Source organism: Aquila chrysaetos, chromosome Z (genome assembly GCF_900496995.4).
Source record: "Aquila chrysaetos chrysaetos chromosome Z, bAquChr1.4, whole genome shotgun sequence".
In the NCBI taxonomy this organism is placed as follows: Eukaryota; Metazoa; Chordata; class Aves; order Accipitriformes; family Accipitridae; genus Aquila; species Aquila chrysaetos.
Window position 1 is genome coordinate 689,981 of NC_044030.1, and position 20,429 is coordinate 710,409.

At 60.5% G+C, this 20,429-nt stretch overlaps 1 protein-coding gene and 1 long non-coding RNA gene across 2 annotated transcripts; both read right to left on the minus strand.

The window, feature by feature from the left end:
- Positions 1 to 6,575: 6,575 nt before the first annotated feature.
- LOC115336403 lies at positions 6,576 to 7,551 on the minus strand. Its single transcript, XR_003921755.1, has 3 exons — positions 7,385 to 7,551; positions 6,974 to 7,033; positions 6,576 to 6,658 (listed from the first exon to the last, which is right to left on the minus strand). It is a non-coding gene; the product is annotated as an uncharacterized LOC115336403 (long non-coding RNA).
- On the minus strand, positions 7,552 to 19,954 carry LOC115336647 (maestro heat-like repeat-containing protein family member 1). The gene is made up of 12 exons (XM_030004005.1): positions 19,950 to 19,954; positions 11,402 to 11,551; positions 11,050 to 11,204; positions 10,804 to 10,942; positions 10,095 to 10,249; positions 9,838 to 9,975; positions 9,481 to 9,586; positions 9,147 to 9,284; positions 8,783 to 8,842; positions 8,309 to 8,464; positions 7,849 to 7,950; positions 7,552 to 7,608 (listed from the first exon to the last, which is right to left on the minus strand). Exons 2-12 carry the CDS (start codon positions 11,486 to 11,488, stop codon positions 7,552 to 7,554), a joined length of 1,293 nt encoding a protein of 430 aa, XP_029859865.1. The 5' UTR covers positions 11,489 to 11,551; positions 19,950 to 19,954.
- Positions 19,955 to 20,429: the final 475 nt, after the last annotated feature.

Sequence of the window (20,429 nt, forward strand, 5' to 3'; positions counted from 1 at the left end):
GAGCAGCGCCCGCTCCCATCGGGAAGCCCGCTCCCCCGTACAGACGGCGGGGACTGGCGTGGGCTCCGCGCCGCCGGGGTCTGCTGCCACGCACAAGATGGCCGCCCGGCCCGCCGCCCAGGCGAGACTACGCCTCCCAGCATGCTCCGCGGGTCCGGCCTTCCTTGACGGCAGAGCCCTTCCGCCGCCAGGTCCGGACCGGACCCCGGCCGCCCCGCAGGCCCCGCTCCGCCTCGGAGCAGCCCGGGGCAGGTGAAGGAAGCGAACAGAAAAGCGGGGTTTGCTCTCTTCAGGCGGGGGCTGACGGTCTGCCTTTGCTGCGGCCGGCCGTTCCCTTGCCAGGCCGTTCGCCTCGCAGCGTACCAGAGGCCTCGGCCTACAGCCACAAGCAAAAGCAGGACAACGGGGCGGGGGGGGGGGGGGAAGGTGGTGAACGTCTTATTTCTGTAAACTGTTTCTCCTTTCGAATCCTCCCAGACAGATTAAACCTTGCCTGAATGAAGACCCTGTCCTGGTTCCAGCTGGGGTAGAGTTAATTGTCTTCCTAGTAGCTGGTACAGTGCTATGTTTTTGAGCTAGGTATGAGAAGAATGTTGATAACACACTGATCTCTCCACTTGTTGCTAAGTAAAGTTTATTCTAAAGTCAGGGATTTTTCAGCTTCTGATGGCCAGCCAGCAAGAAGGCTGGAGTGATAGCATATTTCCATACATTTTGTATGGTATGTCTAAGTATTTTGAAGGTTTTAATATTTTGTACCAGCCATGGAAACTGGTTTGCTGCTAGGCGGCTGTAAAAGTGAGATTTGGTAAATAATTAATAGAAATCTTACACTAACACTATGATTGAAACAATAGACAAAAGTATAGCCAAGCAATTAACTAGTAGAGGTAGTTACGCATAAGTTTTGCAGTTCTTTGCTCTTATGACTAGATGATCCTGTACGCTAGATGAGAACAATGTTGAAAATGACCACATGTGATTGGAGCTGTGTTAAGCTTCAAGATCAAAGAACAAGGACAAGAATAAAGACTTCAAGGACAGCCAGCAAGAACTTCAAATGGGTCGGTGGTCGCAAAAGCAGCCCTTCGACTCAAATAGAACCTTCATTGCACATGATCGGATGTAGGCAGTACTAAGATAATCAGTTGCAATTATTTTTATGTGTATGTATACTAATCTGATTAATATGCAATTAGGTATTCTATATAACCTGTTAGTGCTAAAGCTGTGGCATGCACTCTAGGTGGAACTATCCCCCCGTGCATGCAGCGCTGCAATAAAGAATGCCTGCTTTCTAAAACTCCAAAACGAGTCTTAGAGAGTTTCTTTGACCGGCTTTTCGGTATCAGGAGGGGCACAAGAAGTTGGGAGGGGACACAGCAAGGACAGCTGACCCAAACTGGCCAAAGGGATATTCCGGACCATGTGACATCATGCCAGGTATATAAACTGGGGGGAGTGGGGGGGGGGGGATCGCCGCTCGGGGACTAACTGGGTGTATGTTAGCAGGTAGTAAGCAATTGCATTGTGCATCACTTGTATATTCCAGTCGTTTTAGGATTACTGTTGTCATTTTATTAGTGTTATCATTATCATTATTGTTTCTTATTTTCTGTTCTATTAAACTGTTCTTATCTCAACCCACGAATTTTACTTTTTTTTTCCAATTCTCTCCCCCATCTCACTGGGTGGGGGGGAAGTGAGTGAGCGGCTGCGTGGTCCTTAGTTGCTGGCTGGGGTTAAACCATGGCAGACCCTCATTTTTGAGAGTAAGGTTTGATTCTCTCCTGAATAAAAAAGAGGAAGAAGGATGTTTTGGGGAGAGAGAATGGAGCCCTTCCTTGCGGGCAAGACAAGTGGTGTCTCCTCTAGATGGGGTGTCACCTTCTATTCTTCATCAGCCAATTAGCGGTTCCTTGCGTCCCCATTAATACAGTCACCCACCTCAAAAACCATTGATTAATTTTGCTCCTGTATTTTCAGTCATTTCCTACATGGCTATTGCAGGTGGAAGACGCTGAACGGGAGAGGTGAGTGTGGCTCGTTACCAGTGTTGACTGACAGAAGGCAGAAGACCTTGGTGCTGAGGGTTAACCCCAGCAGGCTGCAAAGCTCCACGCAGCAGCTGGCTTGGATTGGGGGAAGAGGAAAGGGAGGGTAAAAGCAGCCTGGTGAGTCAGGATGAAAACAGTTTCACAAGCAAAGGAGAAGGGGAAGAAGAGAGAAATAAAAGAAAACAAAGCAAGTAATGCAAAGGCAAGAGGCAAGCACCTACCACTACCCATGGGGTAGACCTATGCCCAACCACTTGCCAAGCAAAAGCTGGCTAACCTCCCAAAAACCCCTCCCCTCCCTTTTGACTGCTGAGGGTGGCGTGATGTGGCATGGAATATCTCTTTGGGTAGCTGGGGTCGGCTGCCTGGCTGTGTGCCCTCCCCACCTATTCACTGGGGCGGCAGAGCGAGGTGTGGAGAAGTCCTTGAGGCTGTGCAAGCACTGCTCGGCAGCAGCCAAACCATCAGTGCGTTATCAGCACTGTTACGGTCACAAGTCTAAACCACAGCGACACAGGAGCTGCTGCAAAGAAAATGACCTCTGCGGGAGCATAATCATGGACTCAACGACAGATCAATATGATCATAGTTGAAGACCCTTTACTAGAGCATCAGACATCATTTTATACATTGGTTACATCCGTACATGTGTTTAGCTATACACATTATTCATGCACTGTCCACGCGCCTAGTTGCACTTAATGATTGGTTATATCAACACTGTACACGCGCATAAACATAAGACATAATTGGTTATACTAACTAAAACATGCGAAACTTGTCTCAGTCTAATTGGTCAAGATAAACTGCCGAATTGAGGTTGTTTGTGCCAAGTTCCCTTTATCGTGGAATGCGCACCTGTGTTGTTCTTCTAATTGGTATCTTTCTTTTTTTGTCTTCTTGTTTATTCTGTTCAAGGCCTTCTAAAGGCGTCTGGAATGGACTTGTGACTGTTAGCTAAATATGTTCCCACGATTCCCCCTTTTTTGTTTTCTGTCAATTAATACAGTCTTACTTGATCTATCAATTAATTTTTAAACACATTGCAATATACAAGGCACACAAATTAAAATATATAAAAAAAAAAACCACTACAAGATAAATCAAAACTATCTTAACTAATGATTTAAGAGCAGCTCTATTTTGTAAGGTTGTGTGTCTAATACTATCTACATCTAACAGTAAGTCAGATAATACTACACCAATCTGTATTCAGGGACCCCAGAATCTGTGATTCCTGGGGTGGCAATGAGGGTGAATGCCCAATCCGTGGAAACCAGGCTTTCCCATCCATTGAGTCCATGACCTGCTGCACAGGGGTCTCCAACAATAAGTTCTTAAACTTCGTTGATGCCAGTGGAACCCCCTATTAAACCTGTGAAAAAGGGATTGCTTGGTGTTGCTGTACGGAGGCATCCGGTCACATCAGCCAGGGTCATCCAGATGTTTTCTTTGGATATTCTTGTGCCGTCTTGCTCCGCGAACTCAGCCCAGCAATCGGTAGGTGCCAGCTTTACGTGGGCGTCCCCACGGAGGCAACGATGGCCTTGCCGTACACCAGCCCGATGCTCTTCGGAAAATCCCGGTATTTATACATTTGCACAGGAACAGATTTCAGCACACGTGGCCAGCGGGTGCCAAAATCTGCCTCGGTTGCAACATGGGGAGCCTATGACGCATGCGCTCGCTGGCCAGGCGCGCTGCACGAGTCATAGCCATCCTGTCTATTGGTTCATGGGCTTTGTGATGCGGTTGTAATGCACAGAGAATCTTGACCTGTTTTGTTGGCCAAGGTGACCTACAAGATCTATGAACACAATTAATTAAACACAGTAAAAGTAACATTATACCTAATAAAATACACAAGAATAAAAGAAACCCTGATATTTAACAAAGATACAAACCAACTCCTAAGTCCCCATCCCGCAGCTAAATGCTCTGAGCTGAAGTGACAGCCTTCTTAATTGCGTTAAAGCTCTTGCAGCTCCTTCTTGCCTCTGCAGTTCTGTTATCTTGTTTATTAATTGCTCCACTGTCCAAGTTCCTCATGTCCATTGTTTTTCTTGTGGTTCAGAGTCCTTTCATACTGCAGCTGTCATGTACTCTGGCCCACTCATACTAACTGTGGCCTACTTATGCTAACTCTAAATAATCAGGCTCAAAGAAATGTCCCCATTTTCCATGAAATCTCCCACAGACCTCAATCCCGTGCACTTGGGAAAACAGGCGATGACCTCTGAACATCTCACTTCTGCCGTACGCCCCAGAGATGTGTGTGAACATTGTCTAGTTGTCCTGGCGGTAACGCTTCTGGGGTGTAGCAATGGGCTCAACGCCTGTCAAGTGCTCATCACGTTTGAGTATTACTAGTCTTAATGGACATGCCGAAACATGGCAATGAAAAGAACGAAACCACGTTTCTCTGAGCTTCCGGCACTGAGCATTTCCTAAACACTGATAAAACTTAACTTCACAGTAATTGTAAAAAGAACTGAAAATCTAAGCGTTTTAAGCGGATGAGAGTGTCTGGCGATAGTGATGGAGCAGCTGGGCCTGCACCTGCCATTGAAGCGTTTGTGGGCAACTGCTAGCCTGCTGATAGTCGCCAGCTCTGCTTGACGTGCCTTCTCGAGGTGTTTTGGGAACAGTTGGCTTTCTCTGAGCTGGAGCTCCTGAGAACTCATGGTGTCTAGCTGTGGTCTGACCCTGCAGGGTCTCATCCCTGTCCCCCTGAGGGTCCAGATCCCATCCCCCTGGGGGGCCCCTTCCCATCCCAGGGACAATGGACAGCAGGTATTGTCTGACATCGAGAGGCTGCTGTCATGGCGGGCCACAGGCATGGCTGACTATGGCTCCATTTCGTATTGGGAGCCTCCACCCCTGCCCACACTCCCACTGGTGGGGCCCGCTCTCCACATGTCGAGCACCCAATGGGTGCCTGGGGAAGCAATGCCGCTCTGGTAAGAAGAAGGTGGAGAAGCAATGGGCTCCAACATGCACGATTTCCTACATGTACACAGCTAGCGGGATTGCCCGGGACCTGGTCAGGGACCTGCTGCCGAACAGAGAAGCCCAGGGCCTCTCACAGCCCTCGCAGGGGCACGAGTGGGCCCAAGCAGACCCTCCAGAGAAGCCCAGGGTTTCTCACAGCCCTCGTAGGTGTACGCGTGGGGCCAAGCAGACCCTCCAGAGAAGGTCAGGGTTTCTCACAGCCCTCGTAGGTGTACGCGTGCGGCCAAGCAGACCCTCCAGAGAAGTCCAGGACCTCTCACAGCCCTCAAAGGGGCACACAAGAGTACAAGCAGACCCTCCAGAGGAGGCCAGGGTTTCTCAAATCCCTCGCAGAGTCACACGTGGAACCACGCAGACCCACCAGAGAAGCCCAGGCCCTCTCCAAGACCTCGGAAGGGCACACGTGGGGTCAAGCAGACCCTCCAGAGAAGTCCAGGGCCTCTCACAGCCCTCGGAGGGGCACGCGTGGGGCCAAGCAGACCCTCCAGAGCAGCTCTGCATTGCTCCAAGCCCTCTCGAGGGCACGTGTGGGGCCAAGCAGACCCTCCAGGGAACCGCAGGTCCTCTCCAAGACCTCTCAAGGGCAAACGTAGGGCCAAGCAGATCCTCCAGAGAAGGCCAGGATTTCTCAAATCCCTCGCTGAGGCGTACGTGGGGCCAAGCAGACCCTCCAGGGAAGCCCACGGCCTCTCCCAGCCCTCACAGGTCCCCACGCAAGGTGCTACAGGGACGCCGCAAGGGTCTGGCGAGAAGCCTGGCTCCACAGGGCCATGTGCGGGCCCTGCTGGGGCTCTTGTGGGGGCCTGGCGGACAGCAGGGCTCCTCAGGGATGCAAGTGGGACCCAGTGCGGTCCCTCCATCTGTCTGGGTGGCAGCAGGGCTCCACAGGGGTGCCCAGGGGACCTGGCAGGGTTCTCCGGGGGACTTGGCAGGCAGCAGGGCTCCACGGGGCCTCGTGCGGGGCTGGCGGAGTAGGGTGCCTGGGGGTGACAGGGAGGTGGCGGGTACGGCGGAGAAGAGCTCAAACAGCGCCTGAAGTTCCACAGTCCTTTTATCAATGGCGGGGAGGGCACGCAGGCCGGCTGCGCTCAGGGCTCGCTTGCGCCCTGCAGGATGCCCGCTTCCTTCCTGGGTCGCAGTCCAAAGCGCCGCCGCACGTGGCTGCTGCTTGCGGCTTCACAGCCAGCACGCCCACGGGAGCCGCGGGGCCGTGGCCCCTCCCGTCCCCTTCCCCATGAAACGGGAGTGCTGGGGAGCGCGGGCGCCCATCCAGGCTGGGCAACGCAGCGTGCGGTGGTGTGTCCTGCACGGCCCTGGGCTGCTGGCAAGCGGGCAGCTCCAGCTGCTCAGGTGGAGCCAGCGTGCGGAGCAGCAGCCCGGGCTCAGCTCTGCACACAGCTGCGGCAGCACAGCCAGGCATCTCCCGGGGCCGCGGGTCGTCCTCCTGCATGCCCTCCGGAACCGGTAGCGCAGCGCTCGCAGGCCTGAATCCGGAGGCAGGCTCTTCACCGCAGTGCCCAGCATCCGCAGGGTTTGAAGCGCCAGGGAAGAGACCGAGGGGCTGCTGTCGTTCGCCTTGCCTTGAAGGGCTGGGACGGAAAGGACGGAGCCGAGGTCAGAGCCCGGATCTGCGGGGACCTAAGGAGCCCCTCCAGCCAGGGCCCACCCCCGCGCCCCGCAGCTCTTGCCAGGGCCAGCAGGGAGGCAGGGGCACCGGCATCGGCCAGAGGGGGCTGCCCACCGCTGCCCCACGGGCCCCTGAAATCTCCCCCGGCTCTGTCCACGCACCCCTCACCCGCGCGGGGAGCAGAGCCCTCCCCGGCCGGGGCAGGGGTTTGAGCTCCCTACCCAGGGTCTTTCCTCCTCCCTGCCAGCCCCCGCAGACACCCACTGCCCTCGCTCACCCTCGCAGATGACCTGCAGCTTCTCCTGGTGCCCATCCCTCAGCCGCTGCCCAGCGAGCCCTAGGCACACGCAGCCCATCACAGATCCCGCTGGCCTGCCCGCCCAGCGGCCCAGCTCCCCCCACCGGCCCCACCGGCCCGGCCACGCGCCCTCCTCCCCTTGGGCAAGGCTGACCCCAGGGCGGTCCCCTGAGCGTGAAGCCCAGAAGGCTGCCGGGGACCCGGCGAGGCTCCCGCCGGCCCCCCCCCCTGCGCGGGCAGGAGCGGAGAGAGGGCGGCAGGGAGCCCGCGGACGCCCAGCCCCGCGTCGGGCAGTCGGGGCTCTGCAGCCGCCCGGCGGGTCGGCAGCAGCCGTGGCTGGGGCTAAGCCACCGGCGGGCAGGGAGGGACCTCGGCGGGCTCGTGGCTCACCAAGGAACCTGACGGCTGCCTCGCGCAAGGGTTCCTGTGGGCTCTGCAGGTACGGCAGGCTCTGCTCCACGTACTCCTCCGCTCTGCTGCTGTTCTCCGCCAGCTGGTGAGAGCACCAGGGGACAGGGTTGGCGCAGAGCCCGCCCTGAGGCCCAGGCTGGCCTCCCCTACCTTCCCGTGCCCGGACACCCACGACGTCCAGCCAGCAGCGGGCTGGTGCTGGGCTCTGGAGGGAGCAGAGGACAGCGTGCTCCCCGGGCTGCTGCGGTGCCACCCTGCCGCCAAGGCCCAGCGGGGCACCCCTGGGCTCCGGGGGGGGAAAGGCAGCCTGTGTGCGGTGCAGGCAAGCGGCGCAGGGGCACAGCTGCCAGCGGCGCAGGGGCACAGCTGCCAGCCCCACGCGCTGGGCACGGGGGGAGAGGGGCTTCTCCAGGCTGGCTGTGGGGCTTCGGGGCCGTCCTTACCAGGTGCTCAGCAACCCTCCAGGTCTGCTCCGTCTCCAGCAGCTTCCGGAGCTGCCTCCGCTTCAGGAGCTTGGCAGCTCCAAGGAGGGCTTCCCGAGAGGCCTGCAGAGCACCAGAGACTGGGAGATGGCACCGCCGCCCAGGGGCCAGGACCTGGCGGTCCCTGGGCAGAGCGAGAGCGGGGGGCTGGCAAGGGTTGGGGGTCCACGCCCTGGCCTTAGACACCTGCAGCACGCTGGGAAGCCCACGGGGGCTCGGGGCGTAGGTCTTTGTGGCTGCGCGCTGCTGCCGAGCTCTGCTGCGTCAGGCAGGGCAGGGGTAGGAAGAGCCCCTGCCCGCCTTCTCGGCTGCTGCCAGCTCTGCGGCCGCAGGCAGGGAGGGGCTCACTCCCAGCCCTCCCCAGGGACTCCGGAGGTTGGGCCCCAACTGAGGCACATTCCAAGCGCTTGGAAACGCCCACCTGAGCTACGCTGTGGTCCTCGTCGTGCAGGTGGAAGAACAGGGGCATCAGGCTCCTCCGCACCTCCTTCTTCCCCTGCTTCGCGTGGGTGCCGACTGCGACATCCACCGCATCTCTGCAGAGGAGGATGGAGTGCTCGCGCACGGAGCTGGACTCCTAGGAGGAGAGAAGGAGGAGGGGAGGACCTCAGTCCCGGCTCCTCCAAGCCCAGGGCGAGGAGACAAACACTTGTGGCCCTCCCGCTGGCGAGGAGAAGAACTCGCAGACCTGCGGAGAGGGACGCACCGGCCCCGGGCCACGCACGCGAGCCCCCCCTCGCAGGCATGCGAACCGAGCCTCTGCTCTCCCGCCGCCTTACATTTTCAAAGAGCGGCAGGAGCGCCGCGAGCAGCTGCAGCGCGATGGGGACAGCCGTCTGCCTGTCCGCCAGGCAGAGCGTGTTCCTGAGGACAGTCAGGGCCGCCGTCCTGATGCCGCAGTCGTCGTCCGCAGTCGCTGCGTGACCTCTGGCAGCAGGCCTCGCAGAGTCGCCGCCTACGCCAAACAGGCGATCTCATTTTGTGACCGCAAAAGGAAACCGCGCTGGCAGACCGCGCTGGCGGAGCCGCTCCGCGTGTAGAAGGTGCGGCGCCGCTCGGGCAGACGTCCGTGTGCGGCGCAGCCCGGGGCCTGGCCTGAAGCGCTCGGGGGCCGCCCAACGGGGGACGCGGGGGCAGCGGCCACCCTTCCCGCCGCTCCCGCCGCTGCCGGCACAGCCCGAGCGAGCCGCTGCCCACACCACCACCCGCAGCCCAGCCCCAGGCGGAGACCCTCGCTGTGCCCGGCTGCCCCTGCTCACCTTCTCGGGTCTGCCAGACAGCGTGGCGAGGCTCGTGACTGCCATCCTGCGCAGCGCCAAGCTCTCGCTCCGCAGGTGGAACCGGAGGACGTGCAGGGTGTCGCCGTCGACGCGCCCAAAGTCGTCGTCGTCCAGGAGCTGAAACGCACCAGGCAGCGGAGTGAGAGCCTGGCACGGCCAGCAGAGCTCCCGGGTGGCTTGGGGCAAGGCACCAGGGCTGGTCACAGCCCCCGCAGAGGGCCCTCACCGCCTCGCCTCTGCCCTCTGCCTCACGCCCGCAGCCCAGCTGCCCCCCGCCCGCCCTCAGAGAGGCAGCGCTCGCCACCAGGCCCACCTCGACGAAGACGGCCATGGTGCCCATGTCCTGGCAGGCCCGGAGACCTCGGAGCGCCTGTGCGGACAGGGAGGCGCAGCAGGCCGGCGCTTCACGCCGCAGCACCCTGGCCGGGGGGAAAAAAGGCATTGGCGGCAGCCAGCTGGGCAGGCAAACCCCTCTGGGAGCGCGCTGCCAGCCCCAGCCATTCCCCCCCAGGCCAGGCCAGGCCAGGCCAGACGGGGCAAGGCTGCCTTCGTGCCTTGCCTCGGCTGCTTGCGCCCCACCGCCCGCGAGGAAGGCGATTGTTGCGGGGGGGTGCTGCGGCCCGAGGGTAGAAACGCCGGGGGAGACGAGGGCAACCGAGAAGGCTCTCACCTCGTCAGCGCGGCGATACCGGTGGGGTAGGTCTCGGGGCTCATGAGCGCGTCCCAGGCGCCCTGCCTCCCGATGTCTTCGGCCAGGGAGGCGCCGCCCAGGCAGTGGAACAGGGCTTGCATGGTGCTCACCGTGCTCCTGCACGCAGAGCAAACCACGGTCACCCGTGGAGCCCCGGCCCCAGCTCTGGGCCCGGGGCAGAGACCAGGGAGGGGACAGAGCACCTGATGGGGCGGACTGGAGGATGGCTGGCCTCCCTGCTCCGGCTGCCAGCGGTGCAGCAGCCCCGCCCCGGGCTCTTCAAGCTGAAGGAGAGCTGGAGGACCACGGCCACGAAGAGCTCGTCGACAAGTACGCGCACGCAGTCTCGGCTGGAGGGCACCACGAAGATCTCGTGCATGGCACCAGCTACCTACGGAAAACAACCAGGGAGCGCTCTCGCCGCAGAGACGTCCCGCGGCGCTGCCTGGGGCTGGGGGCCTCGGGCGCTGCCCTGAGCTGAGGGAGACAGATGCCAGGGCAGAGCCCGGAGCCCAGCCGTGGGGGGCTCTCGGGGCTCGGCTCCCTTTCGCGGCGCAGGCCCGCGAGCCGAGCCTTCGTGCTTCCCTCCAGAGGGAACGGCCCAGCCGGCCCCACGGGCCCTGCTGGCTGCCCGGGGCTCCCCTGCCCAGCCCCACAGCCTGCTCTGCCCAGGCAGCCCCGCCGCCCCGGGCTTCCCGGCGGCCGAGCAGGCAGGCGGCGGCGGCGAGGAGGGAGGAGAGCCGCCGAGGGCGGCAGAGGCGGGGGCGGGCTGCCTGCCCGCGTGCTGCGGGCCGAGCAGCACGTGCTGCCCTGCCTGGCTGTGGCCCCGAGGCCCCTGGCCCCAGCGCCCCTGGGGAGGTCCGGGCTTGGGGGCAGGCGGAGAGGGGGGGACGGGCTGGAGAGGGGCACGCAGGGGGGGGGAGCAGGCCTCATCCGGACACTCACAGCCAGGAAACGGCAGCGGCTGCATTCTCCCGTGTCGCCGCGCTGGCTGGCGTCTTCCTGCTGCAGCAGCAGCCTCCTCAGCACGCTGTCCGCCAGGCAGGGCTCAGAGGCCAGGATCCTCCACATGGCCCTGGCAGTGCTGCAGAGACCGAGCGCGCCGTCAGGGGGGCCGCCTCGGCCACCCCCCTTCTGCCTGGGCAGGCCCCAGAGGTCCCGAGCTGCCCCCGAGGCTGGCTGCCCACCTACCTGTCACAGTGCGGGGAAGCCCGCAGCAGGCCGGCGGTCACCTTCCGAGGGTTCAGGTGGGCCACCTGGACGAGGGTCGTCCTCAGGATGTCCTGGAGCGGCTTCCGGCTGAGGTGCGCCAGCTGCACGTGGATGGTCTGCGTGATCTCTTCCACCTGGCGGAGGCAGCGGGGTGCAGCGGGGTGCAGCGCAGCCACGGGCCCGGCTGCCACCGAGAACCGCTTCCCTCCCGTCGCTCCTTGCCGGCCGCAAAGGCCGCCGCCCGCCGGGCGCTCCCCAGCCCGGGACTTGGGGCGGGGAAGCGGCCCCCGCAGGGCACGCGCACAGGGCGATCCGGCCGCACGCCGCCTACCTCCACCAGCTCCGAGCACGAGTGTCTCAAGACCACCTCCAGCACGTTGGCAACCGTCTGGGCGTCAGAGACCCTGGGGTGCACCATGTTGCTCAAGACGGTCAGGAGAAAGTCGCTCCTCTCCTTCGGGAGGAGGAAGCTCCCAAACACCTGAGGGAGGGAGGGAGGGAAGAGGTGTCGCAGCGAGTGCCCTGCTGGCGGGGCACGGCTGAGCAGCGGGGGCGGCTCCGGAGCGAGAAAGCGGGGGCGGCGCTGGCCTCCTGCCCCGGGACAAGGGCCAGCAGCAGGGGCTGCTCCGGAGGGATTGCAGCCGGATTGCAGCCGTGGCGCGTGTGGAGAGGAGAGGGAGCTGCCCTGCGGGCTGAAGGAGGGGCACAGGGGGGCGAGGGCACGGGCGCTAGCTCTGCTGGCCACCGGAGCTCGCGGTGGCCGGGACAGGGGGCTGCTGCACCGATGCTGGGTTAAAGCCTCGGGAAAGCTCCTCGCTGCAGAGAGCGGCGGGACCCCGCAGCCCGATCGCAGCCCGATCGCAGCCCGATCGGCGGGAGGCCGCGCCGTTCCCCGCGGTGGCGGCCGACGCACCCGTTCGCCCGAGCAAGGGGAGAGGAAGCGAGGGAGAAGCGAGGGAGAAGCGAGGGAGAAGCGAGGGAGAAGCTCGTTACCGTCGTCTCGTCAGCGGGCTCCTTGGGCCAGATAGTGCTAGCGCTTTCCCGCTGCGTTGGTAGCTCTCGATCCTCCCGTGCTGCCTGGCAGCCTGGGCAGGAGGGGGAACACACGGTGAGCTGGAGGCAGCAGGCGAGGGCGCGAGGGAGAGCTCTGCGCCTGGCTCTCCGTTCCGTGGGGAGCCAGAGCCGTGGCAGTGCGCCCGCTTCCAGGGGCAGGAGGGGAAACCCTCCCTCTTAGGCTGCAGAAGGGCACGAGAGCTGGGTCTGGCTGCCGGCTCGGGAGGAGGAGAGAAGCCCGGGAGGCTGCTGCCGCAGGCTCTCCAGCCCAAGGGTCCTCCGAGGCGGGCTGCCTGGGCCCCGGGCTTGGCGCAGCACGGCTGCTCCCCTGCTCCAGCCTCGCAGGAGTTTGCCGCTCCTTCCTCGAGAGGAGGGGGGCTGAGGCGGTGCGGCGCCTCGCCTGGGCCCGTGTGGCTGGAAGGCCCCGGCATCTCTCACCCTGTCGCAGCAGAACGAAGCTGTGCAAGGCACCGAGCGCCTCCGCAGCCGCGCAGCTGATCTCGCGGTCCTCCTCGGCACAGGACAGAGCGACGTGCCCCATCAGCTGCCCCAGGAATTCCACCGGCTTCTCTCTGAAGAGGAAGAAGTTGCCCTTCCTGAAGGGCACGGCCTGTGGAGAGAGGAAGGAGCGGTAGCAGGGCCAAGCTGCGGCCGATGGGACGAAAGCCCTCGCCTCCGAGAGCGGGCCCCGGGCCGAGCGCCGCGTGAGCCAGAGCTCTGGAGGGCTCTGCCCTGCGCTGCGCCCCGCGGAGGCACGGCCTGCGGCAGCTGCGGCAGGGCAAGGAGCGTGCTGCCTCCCCGCGCAGGGAGCCCTGGAAGGGTTTTGCCTTCCCTCCCCGTGGGCCCGCGGGACTGGGGTGCCTGCCGGAGGCTTGAGACCCTGGCTCTGCTGGTCCTCCGCACCCCCATTCAGCTGCGGGAGCCCTCCTTCCCCGCCTGCGGGACTCCCCACCTCCGCAAAAGGGTGCAGCCACGCGCCCTCTCCTCCTTCTGGCAGGCTGTCCCCAGGCCTGGCACCGTCCTTCCCGGGAAGGGAAGGGAAGGGAAGGGAAGGGGAGGCAAGGGGAGGCGAGGGGAGGCGAGGCAAGGCAAGGGAAGTCAAGGCAAGGGAAGGCAAGGGAAGTCAAGGCAAGGGAAAGCAAGGCAAGGCAAGGGAGCGCAAGGCAAGGCAAGGGAGCGCCTGCGGGGCTGCAGCAGGAGCCCCGGGGCCAGGGGGCCGGGAGCGGGCAGCGGCAGCGGGGACGGGAAGGGCCTGAGCGCCCCGCAGGCCTTCCACGCTGAAGCGGCTGGGCAGCAGCCCAGGGGAGGGAGGGCTGCCGGAGCCGGGCCTGCAAAATGCTCCCACGGCCCGGGACGGAGCTGGCTCCCGAGAGAAAAGGCACGGGAGAGAGCAGCTCCCAGGGAGAGGGGCAAAGAGGCTGGCGCACGGCTGAGCCTTACCGAATCCCCTGCCACAGGCCCCTTACCTCCAGCATCAAAGAGGACATCCAGATCTGGCTCAGGCGGACAACCCTCCCCACAGCCCTCCGGCGCCTAGCCACTTCCTGGGATGCCATGAAGGGCAGCAGGACCTGAGAAGGGAAAAGCTGTTGGCCTTGGGAAGTGACGGCGGCTCCCGCAGCGGTGGCTCTGCCAAGCACCCGGCGGGGCTTCGGCAACGTGCCGCCAAGGCTTCCCCGGACGGGAGGAAGGCCTGGAACGCGGTCCGGCCGCCCCGCCACCTCAGGGACCGTTGCCGACCGTCGGTGACCTGCTGCGCTCAGGGAGGCAGCCGGATCCCCAGCCGCCTCTGCCCCCTTCCACGCGCCACCCCAAAAATAGCCGCGTGTCCCTTCTCCAGGAGGACGGGCACCCGCAGGGGGGCCCGCGCCAGGGAGGCCGGGCCACGGCCCCTGGGGAGGCCAGAAGAAGGGAGCTTCAGGGCCGGGCTCCCCCTGCACCGTGGCCACGTCCCAGCAGACCTCCGGCCTGCTGCCGCCTGGGGAGGAGAGCGTGAAGGGGGTGGGCAGCAAGGGCAGTGGCTCAGCGGTGCCAGCTGCCGGAGCAGGGGGCCTGGGAAGGACACTCGAGACTCTTTCCGCTGCTTTGGCTCGGGGCTGGGGCGCGCACGCTCCAGAAGGTCGCGTCGCTTTGGGGTAAGGCAAGCGAGAGAGCCCGCCAGCTCTGCTCTCGGCAAACGCCTGACCTGCAAGATCCTCTCCACTGTCACGTCGCTGGAGCTCAGCCGAGCGCCGTGCATCAGCACCTCCAGCACGCTGTCCAGAGTTCTCAGGATCTGTGAGGGGGTGCGGCGGGTGAGGTGCTTGCACCGGCCCTTCTTCCTTGCGGGAAGCTGGCTCGAGTTGCTTGCACCTGAAGCGGGCCTCAGCTGCCCGCCCTCTGATGCCCAGGAGAGGCCTCCGGGTCTCCCGGCTCTTCCTTCTTCTCCTGTCGTCGTCTTCCCGCAGCCAAAGCCGACTCGGAAGACGAGCACAGGGACTGACCGGCGGGCTCTCCGTAGCTCAGCCCACGCTCACCTCGGCATCGAGCGAAGCACGTTCGCTGTCCGTCTGCGCTGGAGGAAGGTGGAAGATGCTGTGGAGGCAGGGGCAGAGGTGCTGTGCCAGCAGGCCTTCCTTCTCTTCGCTGCAAGGAGAGAAGGCGCCGGGTGGATGCCGAGGCTTCCCCGTCCGGCAAGGTGGCCGCAGCCATCGGGGCTGGCAGTCCCCGGGGTGGTGCCCGTACGAGGCGGGGAAGGGACGCGTGGAGGCAATCTCCTCCCTCCCCTCTGCCGCTAAGCCGCGGACAGAGGGCAGTCCCGGCCGGCGGAGCCCGAACGCAGCCTCTCGAGCCGAGAGGCACCAGGGAGCCCCGGAGCACCCTCCGCCCTCCCATCTGGCCCACCGACGGACCGAGCGCGAGGGAGAGCGCCGGCCCGAAGACAGTGCCGCCAGGGTCCTGCCAGGAGAGGGGATGCCTGGTGCCATCCTGGCACCCTGGCACGTGGGGAGGCCCTGGCCCGGCCGGAGTCTGGGGCAGGTACCTCACGGCAGCGACGGCAAGCACGGCTTGCTGCCACATCACGGCGTCTGTGCTGCGAGGGGCCTCCTTTCGCCGCAGTAGCTGGGGAGGGAGAGCACGGCCGGGATGGGGCAGGGGAGCTGCCGGCGCCCGGCCCCAGTCCGCAGCCGGCACCGGCACCCGGAGCGTGGCCCCGGGGCAGGCAGGGCTGTTGCCACGGAGGCCTGTCTCGCCCTCTCCCTGTGCCCACGTGCCCGAGTGCTGGCTGCCCTTAGCGCCGGGCCGGTGCTCGGCCAGCTTTGCCCCCCTCCCTCAGCCCCCTCACCTCTATTTTCTCCAGCAGCTCACGTGCCGACGAGGAACTGGGCCGGTACCTGCCCCGCAGCCAGGCTCCGCAGAGCGTGCGGATGGCGGCCAGAAACCTCCGCTTCGAGGCCTCTTCCTGACGGCGAGGGAGAAGAGAGACAGCGAGGGAGGGTGAGGGGGCAGAAGCACGGCCGGCAGGAGCAGGGGCTCGAGGGGCTGCAGGGCCGGCGGGGGGCCGGCAGGGGAGCAGCTCTGCACAGCCAGCAGCCCTCCGAGAGCCCGCGCGCAGGCAGCAGGCACGGCAGCACCTCGCTGCTGACAAAGTCTGCAGTTACCCTGCCGGTGCTGTGGAGAAAGGCCAAGAAGCAGTCGAGGGCTTCCTTCTCCTCGCCCTCCAGCTGGCAGCGGGAGGCGGCAGCAGCTGCACAAGAGCGGGGAGAGCTGTAGGCAGGGGCGGGAGGTAGAGGGAAGAGAGGGGCTCCCTCTCCGGCCCTGCGCCGCCGCCCTGCACGCAGCGAGACCCGGGCCAGGGCGCCGATGCCCCTGGCGTCTCCCCAGGACGCCGCTAGCAGCAGGGCGGGAGAGGTGCCAGCCCTGCAGCTGCGCCGCCTCCTTCCAGCCCGGCTGCCTCTCCCTGCCCCGCTCTGGGTGCTGAGGCAGGAGGTGGTCCCGTCGATGCTCACTTATGGCGGGGATGCCGGAGCTCTCGTCCTCCTCCGCACGTGTGGCGGGGCCAGCGGAGCCCAAGTCCTCGCCGCGCAGCTCGCGCCGCCCAGGGCTTTCTGACCGCTGCCGCTCCTCTGCGGCCACCCCGGCCCTTTCACCCTCTGCCGCCCCGGGCGCGCGGCTCCTGCGGGGGGAACGTCTGTGGGGAGACAGAGGAAGGGGCTGAGGGTGGGGAGGGGGCAGCCCACGGCGAGCGGCCCCGTCCCAGCGCTGCCTGGCCGGAGCAGGCGGGCGGTGGGGCGGAGGAGCTGGGCAGGGACGGGGGGGGTCTGCCGCAGCATGCCGTCTGCCAGCGGGCACCACCCCAGCCCTGGCGCCGGCTCTCCTGCCCCCAGCCCCTTCTGGAAGGGCCTGCCTGCCGGGCCCAGGCCCCTTGGGGTCCCTGTGGCGCCGGCCCAGCCCCAGCCCTGCGCTCTTACCGCGGAGGCGGCGGAGCCTTGGGGAAACCCCTGGTGCGCCAGGGGCCGAAGGGAACCCCGCGCTCTGCGCGTAGAGGCTCTCGCACGAGCTGCGGGATTCATGTCCTGTCCTCGGCAGAGTCCCGGACACTGTGGGGCTGACGCGCCGGCGCTGGGCATCACTAGCTGCCGCAAGAGGAGGTCACAAAGGGCCCTATTACCCGCCAGCCGGGGCAGGGCGTGCCCCCCGTGACACGGGCTCTCCCAGGGGAGTTGACCCGCCGTCCTCCGGCCGCAGCCTCCGGTCCCTCTGCGCGCCTCCCTGCCCCAGGCGGGACTCCCCAGCGCTGGCGCTCCCCCTGTTATAAGTGGCGACGACAAACTCTACGCCAGCCCGTGGACAGTCCAATCAAAATTTATTGAAGCAAGCGGCAAACAGGCAAAACAGCGCTGGGCGGCCGGGGAGTCTCTGCTCTACCAACGGGCGCGCCCCCAACCCCTTTAGAGTCCCCTTTTTACAGCCCTTGGCTGCCGGGCTGAAGCCCAGAGTCCCGGCCCGCGTGGCCTTGCCTAGCGTCTTCTGCGATTGCACGTCTGGTGGCTAAGGGGGTCGTGGGATTGAAGGTTGTAGTCTTCTTCTGCGTTTCTTGTCATTTAGAGCATGCGTACCTTAAAATATTTCCTTATTGGGCATTGAAAGCCGATCTAGCCCGTTCACTTAGCAGGACCTTACAGTTACAAAGTTTCCAACTGCCCCTGTTTGCAAGAGCTAACACTGCCTTGCAAAAGCGAACATACTGTGCAAGGCTTACAAAACCGGTTTGATTAACAAATACATATGATGAATTAATACATAAGATGAATTTATCACAGTAGGGATTATTTTGCCTTTGAATGGGAAGATCCTGAAACCCATAGGAAACAACAATTAAGATGGACTGTACTCCCACAGGGGTTTACAGAATCACCAAATTTGTTTGGGCAAGCTTTAGAACAAGTATTAGACACTTTTGAATTAAACCCAGAAGTGACTTTAGTGCAGTATGTAGATGATCTGTTGTTAGCTGGGGAAGATCAGGAGGCTGTTAGAAATGAGAGCATTAGATTATTGAACTTTTTAAGCCTAAAGGGATTGAAAGTTTCAAAGTCTAAATTGCAGTTTACTGAAGAGGAAGTAAATACTTAGGACACTGGCTGAGCAAGGGAACTAAGAAACTAGCCCTGAACGAGTGAACGGTATTTTATCCCTCAGGCACCAACAAACAAGAGGCAGATAAGGCAATTGTTAGGACTTTTAGGGTACTGTAGACAATGGATTGAAAATTATAGCAGCAAAGTGAAGTTTTTGTATCAGAAATTAGTGGGAGTAGGATTAATAAAATGGACTCAAGAGGACGAACAGAGTCTAGAAAACCTCAAAGCTGACCTTGTAAATGCTCCGGTGTTAAGTTTACCCGATATTAAACGACCATTTTATTTGTTTGTGAATTCAGAGGGAGGAACAGCCTTTGGGATACTAACCCAGGAGTGGGCTGGAAGAAAGAAACCCATAGGCTATTTTTCTAAACTTAGATATGGTTAGCAGGGGATGGCCTACTTGCTTACAAGCTATAGTAGCCACGGCCCCTTTAGTTGAAGAAGCTGGGAAAGTAACTCTAGGGGGAGAATTGAAAGTATATACACCTCATAACGTACGGGGAGTATTACAGCAGAAGGCAGACACATAGATCACTGACGCCAGGCTGCTGAAATACGAGGGTATTTTAATACATTCCCCCAAGTTGGAACTTGAAACAACTAGCTTGCAAAACCCAGCTCAGTTCTTATATGGGGAACCAAATGAGAACCTAATTCATGATTGCGTGCAATTAATAGAACACCAAACCAAAATTAGAGAAGATTTAGAAGAAGAGGAACTACCGAACGGGTTGAAATTATTTGTAGATGGGTCATCACGAGTGGTAAATGGGAAGCGAAGATCAGGGTATGCGATAATAGATGGGACCACCCTAGAGGTGAAAGAATCTGGCCCCCTCGAGGCGACGTGGTCAGCCCAAGCTTGTGAATTATATGCGGTATTAAGAGCTTTGCAGTTATTGAAAAATAAACAAGGGACGATATTTACAGATTCCAAATATGCATTCGGGTAGTTCATACATTTGGCAAAATTTGGGAAGAACGAGGGTTAGTAAACTCTCAAGGGAAGGGCCTAGTACATGAGGCCTTGATAAAACAAACTCTAGAGGCTCTAAGAGGACCCAAACAAATTGCAGTAGTACATGTGAAAGGCCATCAGAGGGGTGTCAATAAACAAATAAGGGGAAATAATTTAGCTGATGAAGAAGCAAAGAAAGCCGCCTTACTAATCGTAAAGGAAGTGGAACAGACACAGACTCCAATAAAAGCCAATGGTATCGTGAGTTTTACCACTCAAGAAAAGGAAAAACTCAAACAAGCGGGGGTTATTGAAAAGGACGGGAAATGGTGTCTCCCTGATGGGAGAGAAGTAATTCCAAAGGGGGCGGCATGGAGAATAATGAGAGAATTTCACAGGCAAACTCATTGGGGAGTACAGCATTGGTAGACCAATTCGGAACTAAGTATATGTGTATAGGAATATATGATATAGCCAAGAAAATCGTTGGGGAATGTTTACCATGCCAAAGGGTAAATAAGCATCAGCTCAGGGAAAGAGTACTAGGAGGACGCGAACTGGCTAAGAGACCATTTGAAAGAATACAAATCGATTTTACCGAACTTCCCAAAGTGGGCAGATACAAATATCTCCTAGTACTAGTGGACCATTTGACCCACTTTGTGGAGGCCTTTCCGGTAGCCCGAGCCACTGCAAAAGCTGTAGTCAAGGTACTGCTGGAAAACATCGTACCGCGGTATGGAAACATAGCAGTAATTGATTCAGATCGGGGACACCATTTTACCTCCAAGGTTATCAAGGAGATCTCGGATCTCTTAGGAACTAAATGGGAATATCATACCCCATGGCATCCACAGAGTTCAGGAAAAGTGGAAAGAATGGGGAAATTAAGAAACATTTGACTAAATTGATCATTGAAACTAAAATGAATTGGATAAAATGTTTACCATTAGCCTTATTAAATGTAAGGACACAACCCAGAGCAGACACTGGGGTCTCTCCTTTTGAAATGTTATATGGGATGCCCTATGACCTAGAAATGCCGATTGAACACCCAAAGGGAGAAGAAAAATTCTTACAGGAATGTATCGTCGAACTCATGAAGAGACGGCAAGAATTGATAAAGGACTGATAGTGCAGAGACCACCCTTAGATATTGCAATACACAAAATTACACCCAGAGATAAAAGTACTGATCAAAACTTGGAAAGAATCATCTCTAACTCCCTGTTGGGAGGGACCGTTTTCTTGTTTTGCTTACTACAGATACTGCAGTCCGGACTGCCGAAAGAGGGTGGACTCATGCAAGCAGAATCAAAGGACCAATTCAGAGCTCACATTGGGAGGCGATTAGAGACCCTGACAGCTTGAAAATTACGTTCCGAAGGAAAGCAGATGAGTGAGACTGTCTTTTGTAACAACCCCAACTGTATATGTTATCCCTTTGTATGTTATAGGTGTAAACTCTGTAGAGAAAAGTGGTGGGTCCATTGCCCCTATAGATATTCCCCTAGCGGTATTTGCCACGAATGTTATAATCACGAACGGGAATTAACTGAACAAGCATTACGTGTGGGAGTAGCAACTGGGAAAATTCAGACGGGTCGTGACCAGAGTGAGATGTGGAGTCTGGGAGGTGAAAAATAAGAGTTGGGAGATCTATAAGTCAAAGTTGACTAAATATGACAAAGGAGGTTCCCCTGAAGAATACGACTGCTGCC